The sequence below is a fragment of the Lemur catta genome, chromosome X, assembly GCF_020740605.2.
Source record: "Lemur catta isolate mLemCat1 chromosome X, mLemCat1.pri, whole genome shotgun sequence".
Classification (NCBI taxonomy): Eukaryota; Metazoa; Chordata; class Mammalia; order Primates; family Lemuridae; genus Lemur; species Lemur catta.
In genome coordinates, this window is record NC_059155.1 from 10846716 (window position 1) to 10862848 (window position 16133).

At 38.5% G+C, this 16133-nt stretch overlaps 1 protein-coding gene across 1 annotated transcript in view; it reads left to right on the forward strand.

The window, feature by feature from the left end:
* RNF128 (ring finger protein 128) overlaps positions 1–16133 on the forward strand; it is an 88364-nt gene continuing 72231 nt past the window's right edge. Inside the window, exon 1 of the mRNA XM_045537901.1 lies at positions 1–590. Coding sequence (XP_045393857.1) covers positions 185–590 — 406 coding nt within the window. The 5' untranslated portion in view covers positions 1–184. The remainder of the gene's footprint in view (positions 591–16133) is intronic.

Sequence of the window (16133 nt, forward strand, 5' to 3'; positions counted from 1 at the left end):
TGTAGATAACTAAAGTGAAATAGAGCTGATGCATTCAGAGCTTACGTTGCTAGGGGTGAGATCGGTTTCCTACCTGCAACTGAAATTTCAAACTTCTGTTTAGCAGGGACATGAGTGGACAATGGTGACTGATAGCTGGAAATATCAGCAGACATCTTAAATTTTATGCTGAAATGAACAAGCAATGAACCAGGAGAATAAGTCCAGGTTTTTTTGGCTCCTCGTCATCTTTACCTTTTTACTTAAAAGTACAGCAGCTTTCTCAATGAACGCCTATGTGGTTGTGACTTATTACAATGAAACCAGCAACTATACTACAGTGGAGACATGTGAGTGTGGTGTTTATGGATTAGCCTCACCAGTGGCTAATGCCATGGGGGTGGTGGGCATCCCTAAGAACAGTAACTACCAAGCTTGTGACTACAACACTGAGTTTACTAATACTAAGAAGCCCTGGATTGCGCTGATAGAAAGAGGTAATTGTACATTTTCAGAAAAAATTCAAATAGCAGGCAGAAGAAATGCTGATGCTGTTGTGATTTACAACACTCCAGAGACTGGCAACCAGACGATACAGATGGCAAATTTTGGTAAGTAATAATGGATTCCCAAAGAGGGTTAATGCCTTTGCTTATCTTAAAACAGTATTTCCATCTAGAATTACTCTAGGATCTGCAATGAGGTTGTAAAACAATTTTACTTTAAATTTTTTTTTTTGCCTGGCACTCCTTGGAATTACTTTATTATTATTCGATGTTTTTTCTTAATTTGTCCCAAGGACAATAGCAATTCATGAAGTGGTTCCTATTTTATTTCAAGATTTCTTAGCAGTATCAGTTTTCCCGGTGTGCTTACATAATTGATTTTTAATAAACTGTGCCTTTAGCTCTGAAAATTTTTAAAAATCTTAATTTCATTATTAATTTGTACTTTTCAGTTTGAATCATTTTCTCCTGCAAAAGGGATTGTATATATTCAAGTATGTGAAACTGTAAAACTGATTCATTATTATGATTAAACAGTAGCATATTTTAAGTGTGTAAAATGTTACAGAAATGAGAATTTGACTCTACTGTGTGCAGGTAAGATCTGAATCTGTTTTCAGGACTAATACATACAGAACTCTTCAAGAAATGTTACCCATTGAAAAGGCTATGGCATGTATAGGGTAACACTGTAATTCGCATCAAAAATAAAGATTTCCCTTAGAAATGTTTATTAATAACTTCTTAAGTAAATAGTATCATCTAATTTATTAACTTTGTAAACGAATTTACTTATGAGAATTACTGTTTTTATTTTATTTTATTTTGTAAAAAATGACACTTTCCAAGTAAATGGTTTTTTAAACCAACGAAGAAGTAGACTTCTAACCCAAGTTTTCTACACTGTGGGCGGGTATATGTATTTTTTGCCCCAGACGTGGCCAAAGGGAAAAAAATAAAGGAGTAATTTCAATCAAGGCAAGCACTGACAGTAAATGAATACAATATTTTGATAATTAGTGTTATCACCACCAAATATGGCCTGTAAGAAAATTAATGCAAATTAAATTAAACGAATTTCAGAATTATAAAAGGAGAAAATCAAACTTGTGTGAAGAATAATAGAGTGCTTGGAACATTCTAAATTGTGTACATACAATATGGCAATTCAGTACTAATGTTTGAAAAACAGTCTACTTGTTTCCCTGGGTATTGAAAAACCAGGTAAGGTGGTCTTTCAGCAGAACAAAATTACTCAGTAGTACAAAACCCCGTTTGCTACCTTTTGTAACACATCCTGGACATGGCCAGAGCTCACTCAAATATTTTTTTATTTTCAAGCTAAGAGCATTTCATAAGCTTTCCCTGTATGTTCCTATATTTTTACGAGTGACTTTTATTTTTGTAGAAAGCAAGCAATGTCACTCTGATGAAAATTGAGGATTAAACCTGTTCTAAAGAGTCTCTTTATATTTAAACTTAGAGATCCTGAGTCCTCTAGGTTTCCTTTTGCTTGTACAATCACTGTACGCTTATTCACTCTCCAGCTATTTTTAAACTATAAACATTATCAAACTAAATAGTGGTCCTGTTCTCAAAACTTGCTTTGCAACCTGTGGCAGGGACCAACATCTAGTGCAGTGTACGTGCCCCACCACTTAATTTGAAATATTTACCAAAGCTCACTCACAGTAAATCTGTCCAAAAAGTATGTGCACAGTTACTTGAATATGTGGCTCTGAACAGAGTTTTTAAAAGAGGCAGTTAGACTTATCATTCAATATATAACTCCAGTATAACCAAAGACACGTGATCAAAAACATTTTTAAAACTACAGTGCCACCCCTAAAGTAAACAAACACGTTAAAAATGATAGCATAATGGCAGGGCGCGGTGGCTCACGCCTGTAATCCTAGCACTCTGGGAGGCCGAGGCGGGTGGATCATTCGAGGTCAGGAGTTCGAGACCAGCCTGAGCAAGACCGAGACCCCGTCTCTACTAAAAAAATAGAAGGAAATTATCTGGCCAACTAAAACTATATATATAGCAAAAATTAGCCGGGCATGGTGGCGCATGCCTGTAGTCCCAGCTACTCGGGAGGCTGAGGCAGGAGGATCACTTGAGCCCAGGAGTTTGAGGTTGCTGTGAGCTAGGCTGACGCCACGGCACTCACTCTAGCCCGGGCAACACAGAGAGACTCTGTCTCAAAAAAAAAAAAAAGATAGCATAATGACAGTAACTGTAAGAGTTAACATTTATTGGCATTTACTGTATGCTGGGCACCGGTCTAGGGCCTTTATTTTATTTAATGCTATTGTTTTTTAACATTCAATGATCTCAACCCCAAATAATTCAAGTTGTAAGTTTGGAGTTTTGCAATTTATAAGACCTGTCTACTAGTATGTCATTGGATTTCTTCCTTCCCAGAAATTTCCCTTCTATAAGAACTATTCTGTGATGTACTTGACAAATACAAGGAAGCAAGTGTGGATATGAAAACTATATGATCAGCTTCTGGATTATTGAAAACTGAGTCGTTATTTTATAACATAAGCCAAAATTTTGTTGTTGCAATCTTTTCATTAGTGTTTTGTTTTGACACGGAGTAGGGGAAACAATTCATCCTCCTATAAAAGTTCATTTCCATCACCACATATTTACATCTTTTTTTTTTTTTTTTTGAGACGGTCTCGCTCTGTCGGCAGGGCTAGAGTGCCGTGGCGTCATCATAGCTCACAAAAACCTCAAACTCCTGGGCTCAAACAATCCTCCTGCCTCAGCCTCCCAAGTAGCTGGGACTACAGGCCCATGCCACCACGCCCTGCCCGGCTAATTTTTCTACTTTTTGTAGAGATAGGGTCTCACTGTTACTGAGGCTGGTCTCGAACTCCTGGCCTCAAGAAATCCTCTGGCCTCAGCCTCCCAAAGCGCTAGGATTACAGGCATGAGCCTCATCTTTTATGATTTCCTAAAAACCACCTTTTCATAAAACCACACTGGAGCCCACTCACCCCATGCACCCTTCCACTCTTCCCTGGCTCCCCCTACCTCTTCATTCCTTCAGTCTCATTTTCCCATGCAAGGCCTTACTAGCCCTTCCACGATGGTGTGTCCATTTACTTCTTACTGATGTCAATGTCTTCCAGCCAAAGACCACTCGCAACAGACTTGTAGTTTAAAAAGTTAGATTTATTGCTTGTTGCAGCAAAGGGAGATTGCATACCATGGCGCACCATGGAACAGCTCAGTAATAGGATGTTAAAAAGGATTTAAAGATTTGGGCTTGCTTTAGGTGATTTGTGGGAGGGTTTAAGGAAGTGGGCTGTTCACCAACCGTCCCAGTTTCCTTGAGATTGAGGGATTTCCTGAGATGTGAGACTTTCAGTGGTAAAACCAAGAAATTCCTGGGTAAACTGGGACAAGTTGGCCACCCTAGCTGGCTTTGTTCTGGACTTGGATGTTGTCAGGAAGTGAAGGTAATTCTGTGATTGGGTTTCTAAATAAATCTTTTTTATAAATGGGGAAGCCTAGCCCAAGGTCAAAGCTATAATTGGCAAAGAAGGAATAGTTGCTATATTAGCTGGGATAAGGTGATATTTGGTCATTTTTGTGGCTTTGACATGGTCCATATTTTATCTATGTTCAGACATTTACCAAGTGGTATTGTTTTCGTCTTGATCCATTGTGGTCATAGAATGAACTTCTCTAATGTTGATGTTTTGTGAGATAGTTTACATTCAACAAGAAAACACCAAGGGTCCAATCGATAGAGTTAGGTCAGGTCCTGGATATCAGGGGGCTACTTGTCTCTTTCTCAGTGACAATCCACTTTGCCCACTATTTTACCGATATGCAAATGCATTCCCTCCCCCCATGTCCTTTTACATTTCTGTGCCTCCCCATCCTCTATAGGCTGCCTTCAAGGGCCCCAGTAAGCCTAAGGGATGCTTCTGCACCCCTTTCCTCACATGGTTTCATGATGTAGGTACAGAATGTCCTTACTCCTGGGCCCAGTCTATTTACAGCCTCCCTACTAACAGTATTCTTTTTCTGAAGGGGATAACTTCAGTCTGAGAAGAGCTTCCACTGAGGAAGAATAGTGTATAGCCTAATACTTGGAGGTAAACTTTTAATTCAAAGTTTCCCAATTTTCTGTGTCCAATAGCAACTTCCCAGTTTGCTACTGGGCTTCCCCTTTGGATCATATCCTACAGTGGTGAATGTAGACTGTATCTATATCTACCCACAAACATAAATGCCTATATGTATGTGTATACATGTATATATATTCATATTCTAGCTTACCAATAAGAATGACAAGATTTTGACTTGGCATTTTGATGAGGTTGGAAATAGAAGGATATGTTTACCATGTCTTTAAGTAAGTATGTAACTTCATAACAATCCTTTTCAAATGCTGCAGAGACAGCAATCCAATTCTATCCCAGATGTGCAAGAAAAGTCAGGACTCCTGAGCTATCCAAACAGAAAATTCAGAGCATATCAAGTACTTGCTTGCCAAGCAGACAGTTTTTGAAAGTTAAATATACTATTTATAAGTAATTTGCCTTAATAAATGCTTAGATTTGAACAGAGTTTATGTCAGCAAAGTCAATAATTTGGAAGGGATGAAATGGTTCCTACTCTATATCATTTATCTCCGTCTGACTATGTCCAACAAGTAGATTACAGCGAGGCTTACAGCATTTCAGAACCCCCCAAACTCACCAATCCAGAGCAATTAAGTGCATGGAAAGGAAGGGTTTAATCAAAGCAGCAAACTCACATACTTTATAAAAATATTTTTCTAGAAATGAAAGGAGAAATAAAAGCATATTATATAAATGAAGTGAGAAGACAATTTTAAAAACTCTTCAAAAAGACTCAGATATAGACATAAAGAAAAGCATAATTCAAGAAAACCAATCAGTTTCATTTCAAATGAACCTCAAACCGGTCTAGCTTTTTAGAGAAAATAAATCTTACTCTGTTTATAATCCTTCTGTGGCCTATGACACTTGTGGTAAATTCAAACTTCTTTGCATGTTTTTATCCAGCCCTGAGTCATCTGGCTCCTGCCTACCACTCTTGATCTCACCTCTAATCTCATCTCCTCTCACTCCCCACTCTCTCGCTCGCTGAGCTCTTGTCACACTGGGTCCCTTTCAGTCTTTCAATTCCACTAAACTTTTCCCTGCCCAAGAGCCTGAAAGTAACCCTTGCTACCTTCCTCATCTTCACTCCCACACCACATTAACTATAAGGTCCTATTGATTCAACCTTCAAGCATGTCTTAAATCCATCCACTTTTCCACCTCTGCTGCTTCGACCCAAGCCCAGGCCAACATGATCTCCACCTAGATTACTGCAATGGCCTCCCAACTGGTTTCCCTGCTACTCTTGCGGATCTACAGAGTCTGTCTTCCACACAGTAGCCAGAGGGATCCCATGGAAAATATAATTCAGTCTCAATTAGAATAAAATCTGGGCCGTGAACCCAGGCCTACAAGGCCCTGTATGATCGGACCTTATCCTATGCCCTTCTCCCCCACATTACCGTGCCTCATCCACTCTGGTCTTCTTTTTCTGCATCCTAACCAAGAGAAACACGTGCAGGCTTTTGCATTTTGCTGCCCCCTCCTTCATTTTTTCACATCAGGCTGCTTCCAAAATATAGCCGTGTCTACTATCACCAGCCTAGTGCAGGCTACTGTCAGCTGTCACACTGACTACCGTGGACAGCCTCCAAACTGGGCTCCCTGCTTCTACTATTGCTCCCTACCCCATATATTCTCTACACAGCTGCCAGAGCCATCTTCTAAAAATACACCTCACTCTCTTCCTCAAAGCCCCCCAGTGACTTTCCATTGTTCTTCAAATAAAATCCAAACTTTACCATGCCTAAAGGATTTGTATGATCTGGCCTTTGCCTTCCTCTCCAACCTAACAGTCCACTCTCCCTGTCCCTCAGGATGCTTCAATCACTCTGGCCTTCAGACATTTTCTCCAACACATGAAGCTTTTTCTGCATGAGACCCTTTTTGCTTGCTTTTCTTCCTCTCACCACAATCACTGTCACACATAGTGGGTTCTCTAAATCCCAGTTTAAATGTCTTTTCTTCTAAGGGGTCTCCCTTGACCTTACCCACATATTTCCCATCAAAACCTGTGGCTCAATTTTGTTTGAATCTCTTATAACATGAAATGATTTTGTTATTTGATTATTATCTGTCTCTCCCACTAGACTGTAAGCTCCAGGAGGACAGAGACGATGTCTGTCATGCTTGCCATTGTATCCACTGTGCTGAGTGTAGCACATGGTTTTCACTAATTGTTGAATGAATGAAAGTTTAAGGAACTAGAAAGCAATTCCTTTTTATGTATGAAAAGATGAACAAGCTTAAATGAAGTTGATTAGGTGATTTCAGCAAGATAACTGCATTTTTAAATTGTTTTTATTTTTGCTGATATGAGTAATAAGTGAATACTTTTTCGTTATAAAAAATACTAAAGATATAATTAAAGTCTCCCCTTTACTACCACCTCCAATCCAGGTACCCTTCCAAGAGATAACTATTGCTATGCATTAAATATATAATTCCATGTCAGTAAATTTAGATATAAATTGAATTTATTCTTGTAACTATTGCATAATATTCCACAGTGCACCCACACACAATTTATTTAACTACTCCTCTATTAATGGACATTTGAGTTCTTTCCAATGCTGCTCCTTTCCAAACAGTACTTCAATGATCATAGTTATTACTGATACATAAGAAAGCTATTGGTATTGATCCTGTCTCACTATGGATGGTGATCTTGGATCTGACCACCTTGCTGAACTCCTATTAATTTTAATAGTTTGTCCATTGAGTCTCCCGAAGTTTCAAGATAAATGATTATTTTCTCTACAAAGTTTTGCTTCTTCTTTTAGACTAATTATACCTCTTAATTCTTTCCAATGGTCTTATTCCATTATCTAAGGCTACAATAGCAGTAATAGTGTACATTCTTGACTTGTTCCTGACTTTACTAGAAAGTGCTCCCACTGTTCTACCATTAAGTATGTTATTTGATTGGAGTTTCTAGGAGATACTCTTTATCAAGTTTCAGGACGTCAGTAAGGCTTTGAATTCTGTTATTCTTATTGGTAAGCTAGAATATGCATACATATTTGTAGATAGATATATTAATAGATATATTCACCACTGTAGGATATGACCCAAAGGGAAAATCTAATAGTTTACTGTCAGCTTGGAAGAAATAATAAGTGGTATATGGAAGCAATAGGTAAAAGAGACAATTTTGTTTTTCTATTTTTTCAAATTTAATTTTACTGATGCCCTGCATAAAAGAATTGAAAAAAAAATTTCATTGCTTTTACATATGACCCCAATTGAGTGTCAAGTTGTACGGCACAAACAAAATTTTAAAATTTTGACAAATTTGGAAAATTGTTTATTAAAAACAAGGTGAAGTACCATAGTGAACAGTAAAGTATAATAAATGTAAAGACAGATATAAAATAAAAAAACATGGGCAAAAAAGACAGGTTTATAAGCAAAATTTGACAATCACATTGTATTGCAAGTTAACTGAAGAATGACAAAGTTATTTTATAAGTTGACATAATCATGGGATGTACTAGCAAGTATATAACAAGTTACGTCTGGAAAATAACTCAGCTATGCTTGGAATTCATGAATCTCTTCAAACATCATATGCCTTTGTATAACCTGGCTTATAATAACAAGATTTTAATATCTCTTTTGTTCTTTCACACAAGTGCCCAAGTATCCCCCCTCCCTTGGGTACAGGCATGTACAAACGTAACTGCATAAAAATGTATGTTTACAAGGGAATCAAGATATAGTACCTCTGGACACTAATTTCCAAAAAAATGGCAAAATGAGTAAATTTACTGTGAGCCCTTTAATGTACATTTTATCTGCTTTTTCTCCATTTTAAAATCAAGGACTATTTTGTGAGTTTAAATATGTGCTATTTGTTCATTAACGTATTCTTTGTTTAACTCTTGGCCTTTTCCTCCTAAATTTTTGATGTTTTATTTATTATGTTTTGCTGCTAGGACATTGATTTCCCCCAGAATTACTGGTAATTATTAGGAAAGAATGTGTGTGTGTGTAAACATACACAAAACAATGCCTGAGCAAGATTGTATAAAGTAGGCTACTTCCTCTTAAGTACTCTCTCTACCTCTCATTTCAGCAATCCTTGGTTCCTAAGTGCTCTTACCCCAGCTACCTCTCTTCCGTCATTCAACCTTACCTTCCCTAGGCAGCAAAGACTTCATGTAAATAGATTATATCCATTTCCATCTAAACTTGCAAGTCCTATCTCCTATTGGTTTAGAGAAGTGTTAGATATTCAGGAGCTATTTTGATAAAGTGGCCCCTAGTGGGTGAGGAGGCTTTTCACTTGTTGCACCTGGAAACAACACATCTTAAGGGAGAAAAACAGCTTCTAGCAGGTGAGAATATCAGACCTTGGACAGAACTATGAAAGAGTGAATTTGAGAAACTTGTATTTCAGAGCATCCCTCATCACATCATGTAAGCAACAACCTATTCTACCTATGCTCAGGACCTGCTTTGAGTACATAAATGTTCAACAGTATGGTAATGCTAATTATAACTTTTTAGAATTTTTGATGTATACTGCATTTTTATCCCAATTTTTAATAATATATATTCTCAGCATGACCTATCTAATGACTTCACTATGCCATAATAGTGACACAATGTGGTCAAATAAACTAGTCTCTAGCAATAATAAATACATCAACATTGCCTCAGTGGAAAGAACAAATAGAAATGAAACTTTGCTTAATAATTCACTTGCTTTCCATTTATATTTTAAATGACTGTCTCTCAGTATCATTGCTCATAATAATTGGTGCTCTTTTTTTCTTTCAGTATTTTACGTGTTTTTCCTTGTTTTTCCTTCCCCTTTATGAAGGCAATTGTTAATAGTAAGTACTCTATTAGCTATGTGCCAAGTATTCTTCTAAGTGCAATTATCTCAACAACTCCATGAGTACATAGTGTCAGTATCTCCATTTTGTATGTAAGGAAACTGAGGCACAGAAAGGTTGGTTAACTTCCCCATGGTCATACCGCTAGTAAGTTTCAAAGCTGAACTTTGAAACCTAATATTCTGACTTCAGGGTTCGTCCTCTTAATCAGTACACAATACTAGCCCTCTAGTGAGCATATACTATGGAAGGCACTATAAAAAATGGTACAAAAACATCATCATTGCCCTCAAGCAGGGAAAGGTAGACAGGGGAACCAATATTTACACAACTAATAGAAGACAGAATATAAAAAGCTCTATCATAGGAGTGTTAAGGTTATTGGAGTGGAAGAGATTAAGAAATTGTAAGGTCCAAGTGTTGGAAGGGTCATCAACACTGATGCTAAAGTTATAGAAGATGATAGCAGAGAAGTCAAAGATCAATGCTGAGAATATAAAAGTGAGAGAGTTATAGGACAGGCAATCAGAAAGTGGGATATTTCCGTTAAGATTTCAGAGGTTGGCTGGGTGCAGTGGCCTCACACCTGTAACCCCAGCACTTTAGGAGGATCGCTTGAGGCCAGGAGTTTGAGACAAGCCTGGGCAACATAGCAAGACCCCATCTCTACAAAAAATTTAAAAATTTAGGCAGGCATGATGGCGTGGCCTGTAGTCCCAGCTACTAAGGAGGCTGAGGCAGGAGGATCACTGGAACCCAGGAGTTTGAGGCTACCGTGAGCTGTGATCACACCAGTGCACTCCAGCTTGGGCAACAGATCCTGTATTTTTTTAAAAATTAAATTAAATTAAAAATATTGCAGAGGTTGAGCAGATTAGGATGATGATGATGTCCAGAGTATGGTCATGGTGGTGGGTAACTAAAGTGGAATGGAGACAAAATCCCTGAAGTTAAATCACACTGAGTCCAGAGTGTTGGCTGGTGGAAGGACTTGGGGAGGAGAGGATGGCTATGATCCAAATGAAAAAGTCTTCAGTAAATGTGGGGGAATGACTGAGAGGTTGGTCCATGACCAAACATGGAGGAAAGGGATAGAGGGTAGTAAAACCAAATGCCATGATTCTCCAAGAAGCAGGGGTTTTATTCATGAGAGTGGGGGAGAAATTGTCTGGAAACAACAATGTGGGAGTGAAGAGACTCCTTATACCCTGAAATAAGTGGGGCACAGACAGATGAACTGCCTCTACCGAAAACAACTGAACAAGTAGAGTCCTCATAGGTAAGACAGGTTTGGGTTGAGTTAGGAACCATAGAGAACTCACAGTGAAGAGAAGATGAGGGAATTTTACAAGTGTCATGTAACCAGAGACCTAGAAGACACTGTAGAAACTCTTAGGAGGGGAGCAGTAGAAGAAAATAATGAGCAGCATGGAGAGGGGAGCGCGGAAGTGAATATTAACCAAATTAGCTTCCATTGGGGGCAGTAACTAAGGATGAAATGGATGTGAGGCCAGGTGGCAATAGGGTAAAAATTTCAAACTAAATTCTGGAATAAAATTGTCTCAGGCAAGTACAGGACTTGCTTTATCAGTGTAAAAGGCCAGCACTGTGTATAAAATGTAAGAGAATTATTCACAAGGGAGCAGGCACTCTTGAAGGGGATGAGAAGGCAGAGCAGGACAGGTTAGAGATGAAAATATGAAAATTTAAGTCAGAAGGGTTTGTTCCTAGAGCTGTGATTGTAAATCACAGGGATGAAGGAGAAGCGCGTTAATGTTTAGGCAGGGAGTAGAGTGAGGGTGCAGCAGAGGTTAAACAGGTGCTAAATGACCTAAATATAAAACTAACCTACCTTAAGGTTCCAAATGGAAGTGCTTTAGAGTCTTAATCCAGGTACAAGTTGGTCCTTGACTTGAGTGTTACCTGGATATCTGGAGGATGTAGCATAAAAATAGGAAATCATTATAAAGAATGAGCACATTACAAAATTCTTTTGGGCCATTTTAATAAATCAAACGTCTGGGGAATGATCTGTTTGTTATGACTAATGCTAATTACCTCTCTCTTCATTGAGGAGATTAGGACTTTAGTTAAAAACTGGTAGAAACTTAGTCAAGGCCTTAGGATGTCAAAATTGTGATCATTAAATGCCTGGATACCCTGCATTCCAGAATTGAATTAAATCCAATCTACATTTACTTCTGTATATTTTTAGCTTTTCAATGGAAATGTAAATTGAGTTCTTTTCCTCAAAGTAGTCAATTCAGCGGAGGAGGAGAAGTGTGGAATCAGTCAAATCAGATGTCTGAGATTATCTTAGTTCTAAAAACGTCAGCATGGACCAAATAACCATTTTTCAGAAATAATTTTTCAACGGATTTTTTTAACCTCATATAGGATGCAGCCAGCAGTTAAATGCTCAGTAACTTTTGTATAGTGATAATATCGGCAGTTGGAGGCCACAGTGGTTAATTCTGAGAAATTTAGTACCATTTCGATCATACAGACAGGCCAATACTCTCAGAAAATTAGTCTTAACAAAAACCCAGGATATGAGAAAGACCGTATTTACGAAAGGGCTTTGTGAGGACTTCTGATGGAGAGGAATAAATCGCATTTTGCTTAAAGGAAAATATGTAGTTTGACCATTTCACAAAGAACACGTACTTTCTCACCTGAAAACTGCAGCCCATTGCCTCAACAAGGGCAGCTTGAAGAAGGCCTAAAGAGAAATACTAGGGCTCTTACCTGCTGCACATTACCAAGATACTTCGCCCACCTGGGAGACCTAGGGGCAAAGAGAAACCCTAGGGTATAAAGCCCTCAGGTGCTGCTCGTTCTTGTTTACATGTCTATAGTCTGGGCCAAGGTAGCTCTGCAGTGGCGAGGAGGAAATCTCTTAGGGAGAGCAAGTTCTGGATGACAGTTGGGTTTTCTAACATGCAAATAAAAGAAGGTCAAAAAAATGTGGTTCTTATTTTTTTTAAATCTAAAAAGCAAGGGTTTACTTATTCACTCAACAAATATTTACTGCCAACTATTTGTCAGACACTCTCCTCCCAAGTTTTATACTTCATAGTTCTATCTCTGAGCCTTCAACCATGTATGGATTCTACCAGAAGCCGTAGAATATACTAGTGATTCAGAGCATGGGCTTCATAGGGAGATGGACCTGGATTTGAATCCCAGATCTGCTGTTTGTTTTCTAGCTGTGTGATCTTGGATGAGTTACTAAACCACTCTGAATTTAGTCTTCTCATCTCAGTCAACTCATCTGTAAAATGGGAATGCTAGTAGTACTACTTTCTAGGGTGGGTGTAAGGATCAAATGTGATAATGTACATATTAATAAAGAAAGCACTCCTCACAGTGTCTATTCCATAGTAGATACTAAAAAATATGATAGTAGGAAGATGATGCTGATGAAATCATCCCCTTCTTGGTTTAGTCTCCCTCTTCTTCACTTATCCATGTCTCTTTCTCACATTAAAATCTTGGGCAAAATTTGTGTCCTATGAAACGTATTTTTGATCAGTTTACCCTGATTTTTCCTTTACTTGGCACCTATACAACACTTTATATACATAGTTTAGGTTATGGTAATTTACTTCATTGCTTATTTTTATGTATTCTTTTGCATTCATTGGTATCATTCCTGGATTCTTAATTATCATAGACTAACAGGTTCATAGACTAAACAAACAATTATAAATCTTCCATGTCCTCCAGGAATTCCCTTCAACTAAAACGCTGTCTGGTGGTCATTCATTTACTGCTTAAGCACTTTTGGTGACAGGGAGCTCATTATCTCCCACGGTAGTTCAGTTCATTGCTGGACATCTCCAAGTTTTTAGTAAGTTATTTTTCAAACTATGCCAGAACGAGCCTCCCTCTAACTTTCACACATTGTTCCTAGCTGTGCCTTCACGAACAATATAGGACATTAGACTGTTCACTATTTGAAGTTGTCTTCTATTTACTTTATATCATCCAGTCAATTCCCAGCGGTATTCACTTGTTGCCTTTTTTTCCTTTTTACTAATGGTAGAATTTGAATCTCAATGTTTTTATTACTAAAATATTTTTTTCTATTGATGGAGTAGGAGAAATTCCTTCTGCTTTTTGAGAATGACTTTACTTTTTATGTCTTGGAGAAGGATTTGAAGGCCAGTCATCTGTGTAATGTGGTTTTCTGGGGGTCTCAGGAATTCCCCTGCCTAGTAATATTCCCCTCCTTACTGATATGCTGTTCAAAATTTCATCCTTCATTAAAGCAGCATTCCTGTAGGTTTTAAAGGCTATAGGGTCATTGAGTCCCTGTTTAAAAGGCACATCGTCCCTGGTGGTCTAGTGGTTAGGATAAATAAATAAGTAAATAAATAAGTGGCACATGATCTGGGAAAAATAACATTTAACCTTAACAACAGATACCATAACAGGGGTTAATTCATTGATAGCACCCTGAATGTAATATAGGAGACTGGATGAGATGTGATCTGGAAGCAGTAGTAGACTGCTGGAGACCCAAGGACCTTATTTCATTCATCTCGGTATATATGGCACTTTACACAGTGACTGATTCATACTAGACTCTCATTAATAAATGAATGAATGAAAATGAATGAATGAAGCTGGAAAGGGGAATATCCGTCCCCCCAAAACAAATATTACCTATTTCACAATTCTATCTATAGCCATTAGAGTATGGCAGCACCAGAAATGTTTGTGTTCCTTGGCTTAATGACGCTATGTTGGTTCTTAACAGAGTGTTCTTTTTATCTCTGTCTGCTCTCCCTGCAACTATTTGGTGTCTCATCTCTAGCTGGCAGTTGGGGACATGACTTCTTTGTTAGGCTGCTTCTATATAAAGCTCTGGCAATAGGAACTGCCTAGATTACAACCAGTGATTCACATAGCTACACAGAGTGCTTACACCCACACAGGGTCATAGAGTGAAGAAATCAGATTCCAGGTCAGATCTTGTTTCACTGTACGATATTGTGGAATTAGTTAACATTACTCTTCTAAGCTATTAGAGATGTAGCAATTTGCCTCACAGTATGTGAATTTGGGTAGAGTATTAAAAGCCTCATTAATTCTCACCGGTGTTTAAGGTTAAAATATGGGGTTAGCATTTAGAGGAGTGAGGAGATGATTAAGAACCTTCAGAGAACTGAAACTCTTTTTAAGCAGTATATGGAAGCAACTGTTTCCTGCAAATAATCTTTGCCTATTCATTAAAGCAGATCCAGAAGTGCTTCTCTTTGGCAGCATTTTAGTAGCAACTCATTTGTGTTATTGTATTACTTGAAAATAATAAAACTACATTTTGTATTTTGTCAAAACTTAAAGAGGAAGGCCTGACAGCAGATCCCATAACAATGGAAGGGTATTTTTAAAAATACGCAAAATGCCTATTTTCAGACATACAGAGTAATGTAATCAAAGCTAACAAAGTATAGAAATCTGCTTCAGAGAACAATGTAAATAATTTAAATTAATAGTCCAATTGCTTTTATGCAAATGAATACTTCCTAAAGCACTAGAAAAACTGGTTTTCTTGTACAAGGTAACTATTCCCAGTGTAGAACTTACCTATAACATGAATTTCCTTTATGTTATAAGAGAGAGTCTTAACCTCTCTCCAAAATAATGAAATGTTACTATATTCTATAATTCCAATTATGGAACTTGCCAACTTCAAGCAAGTCTGATTTACTAAAGTTTTACTCTATTTGCAAAATAATTTCATAGTGAAAGTAAAGTTCTATTTTCTTTATTCTGCATGCTTGGACTATACTTCTAGCAATGAAAAAACTTAAATCTAAAAGAATATCCCCGTTGTTCATTTTTGGAAGTTGTTCCAATTATCAGATGTCCTATAAATACTTCTCTGAAGAAGTAATGTCCACAACCCATTAATCCTCACTCTGTTGTTAGAGCCGGTTCCCCTCGGCCCCAGGAACAGAGAGGCAGAGTCACCGAGGCTGCAAAAGGCAAAGGAGTTTATTGGCTAGCTCGAGCTAGGGTCCAAGTCCCAGAGCACCAATGCAGTGGCCTCTGCATGAACTACGACCCTGCCCTAGGGTAAGAACTAAGCTTTTATACTTTTCAGGAGGTTACATGCACTGGGCATACCATCCCCCCTTCCTCCCTTAGTTCATTTGTTCCTTCAAAAGTGGCTGATCATCTTGGCTCCTGATTGGTTGGTTTCCAAGCCGCGGGTCTGGCTTCTGATTGGTTGGTTTCCAAGCCACGGGACTGGCTCCTGATTGGTTGGTTTCCAAGCCGCAGGGCTGGCTCCTGATTGGTTGGTTTTCAAGCCGCGGGACTGGCTCCTGATTGGTTGGTTTCCAAGCCACGGGACTGGCTTCTGATTGGTTGGTTTCCAAGCTGCGGATCTGGCTTCTGATTGGTTGGTTGCCGCAGGACTGGCTCCTGATTGGTTGGTTTCCAAGCCGCAGGACTGGCTCCTGATTGGTTGGTTTCCAAGCCGCGGGTCTGGCTTCTGATTGGTTGGTTTCCAAGCCACGGGACTGGTTTCTGATTGGTTGGTTTCCAAGCCACAGGACTGGCTCCTGACTGGTTGATTACAAGCAATACTGGGAACATACACCATGCACAAGCTGTTCATGCACTGATCATGCCTT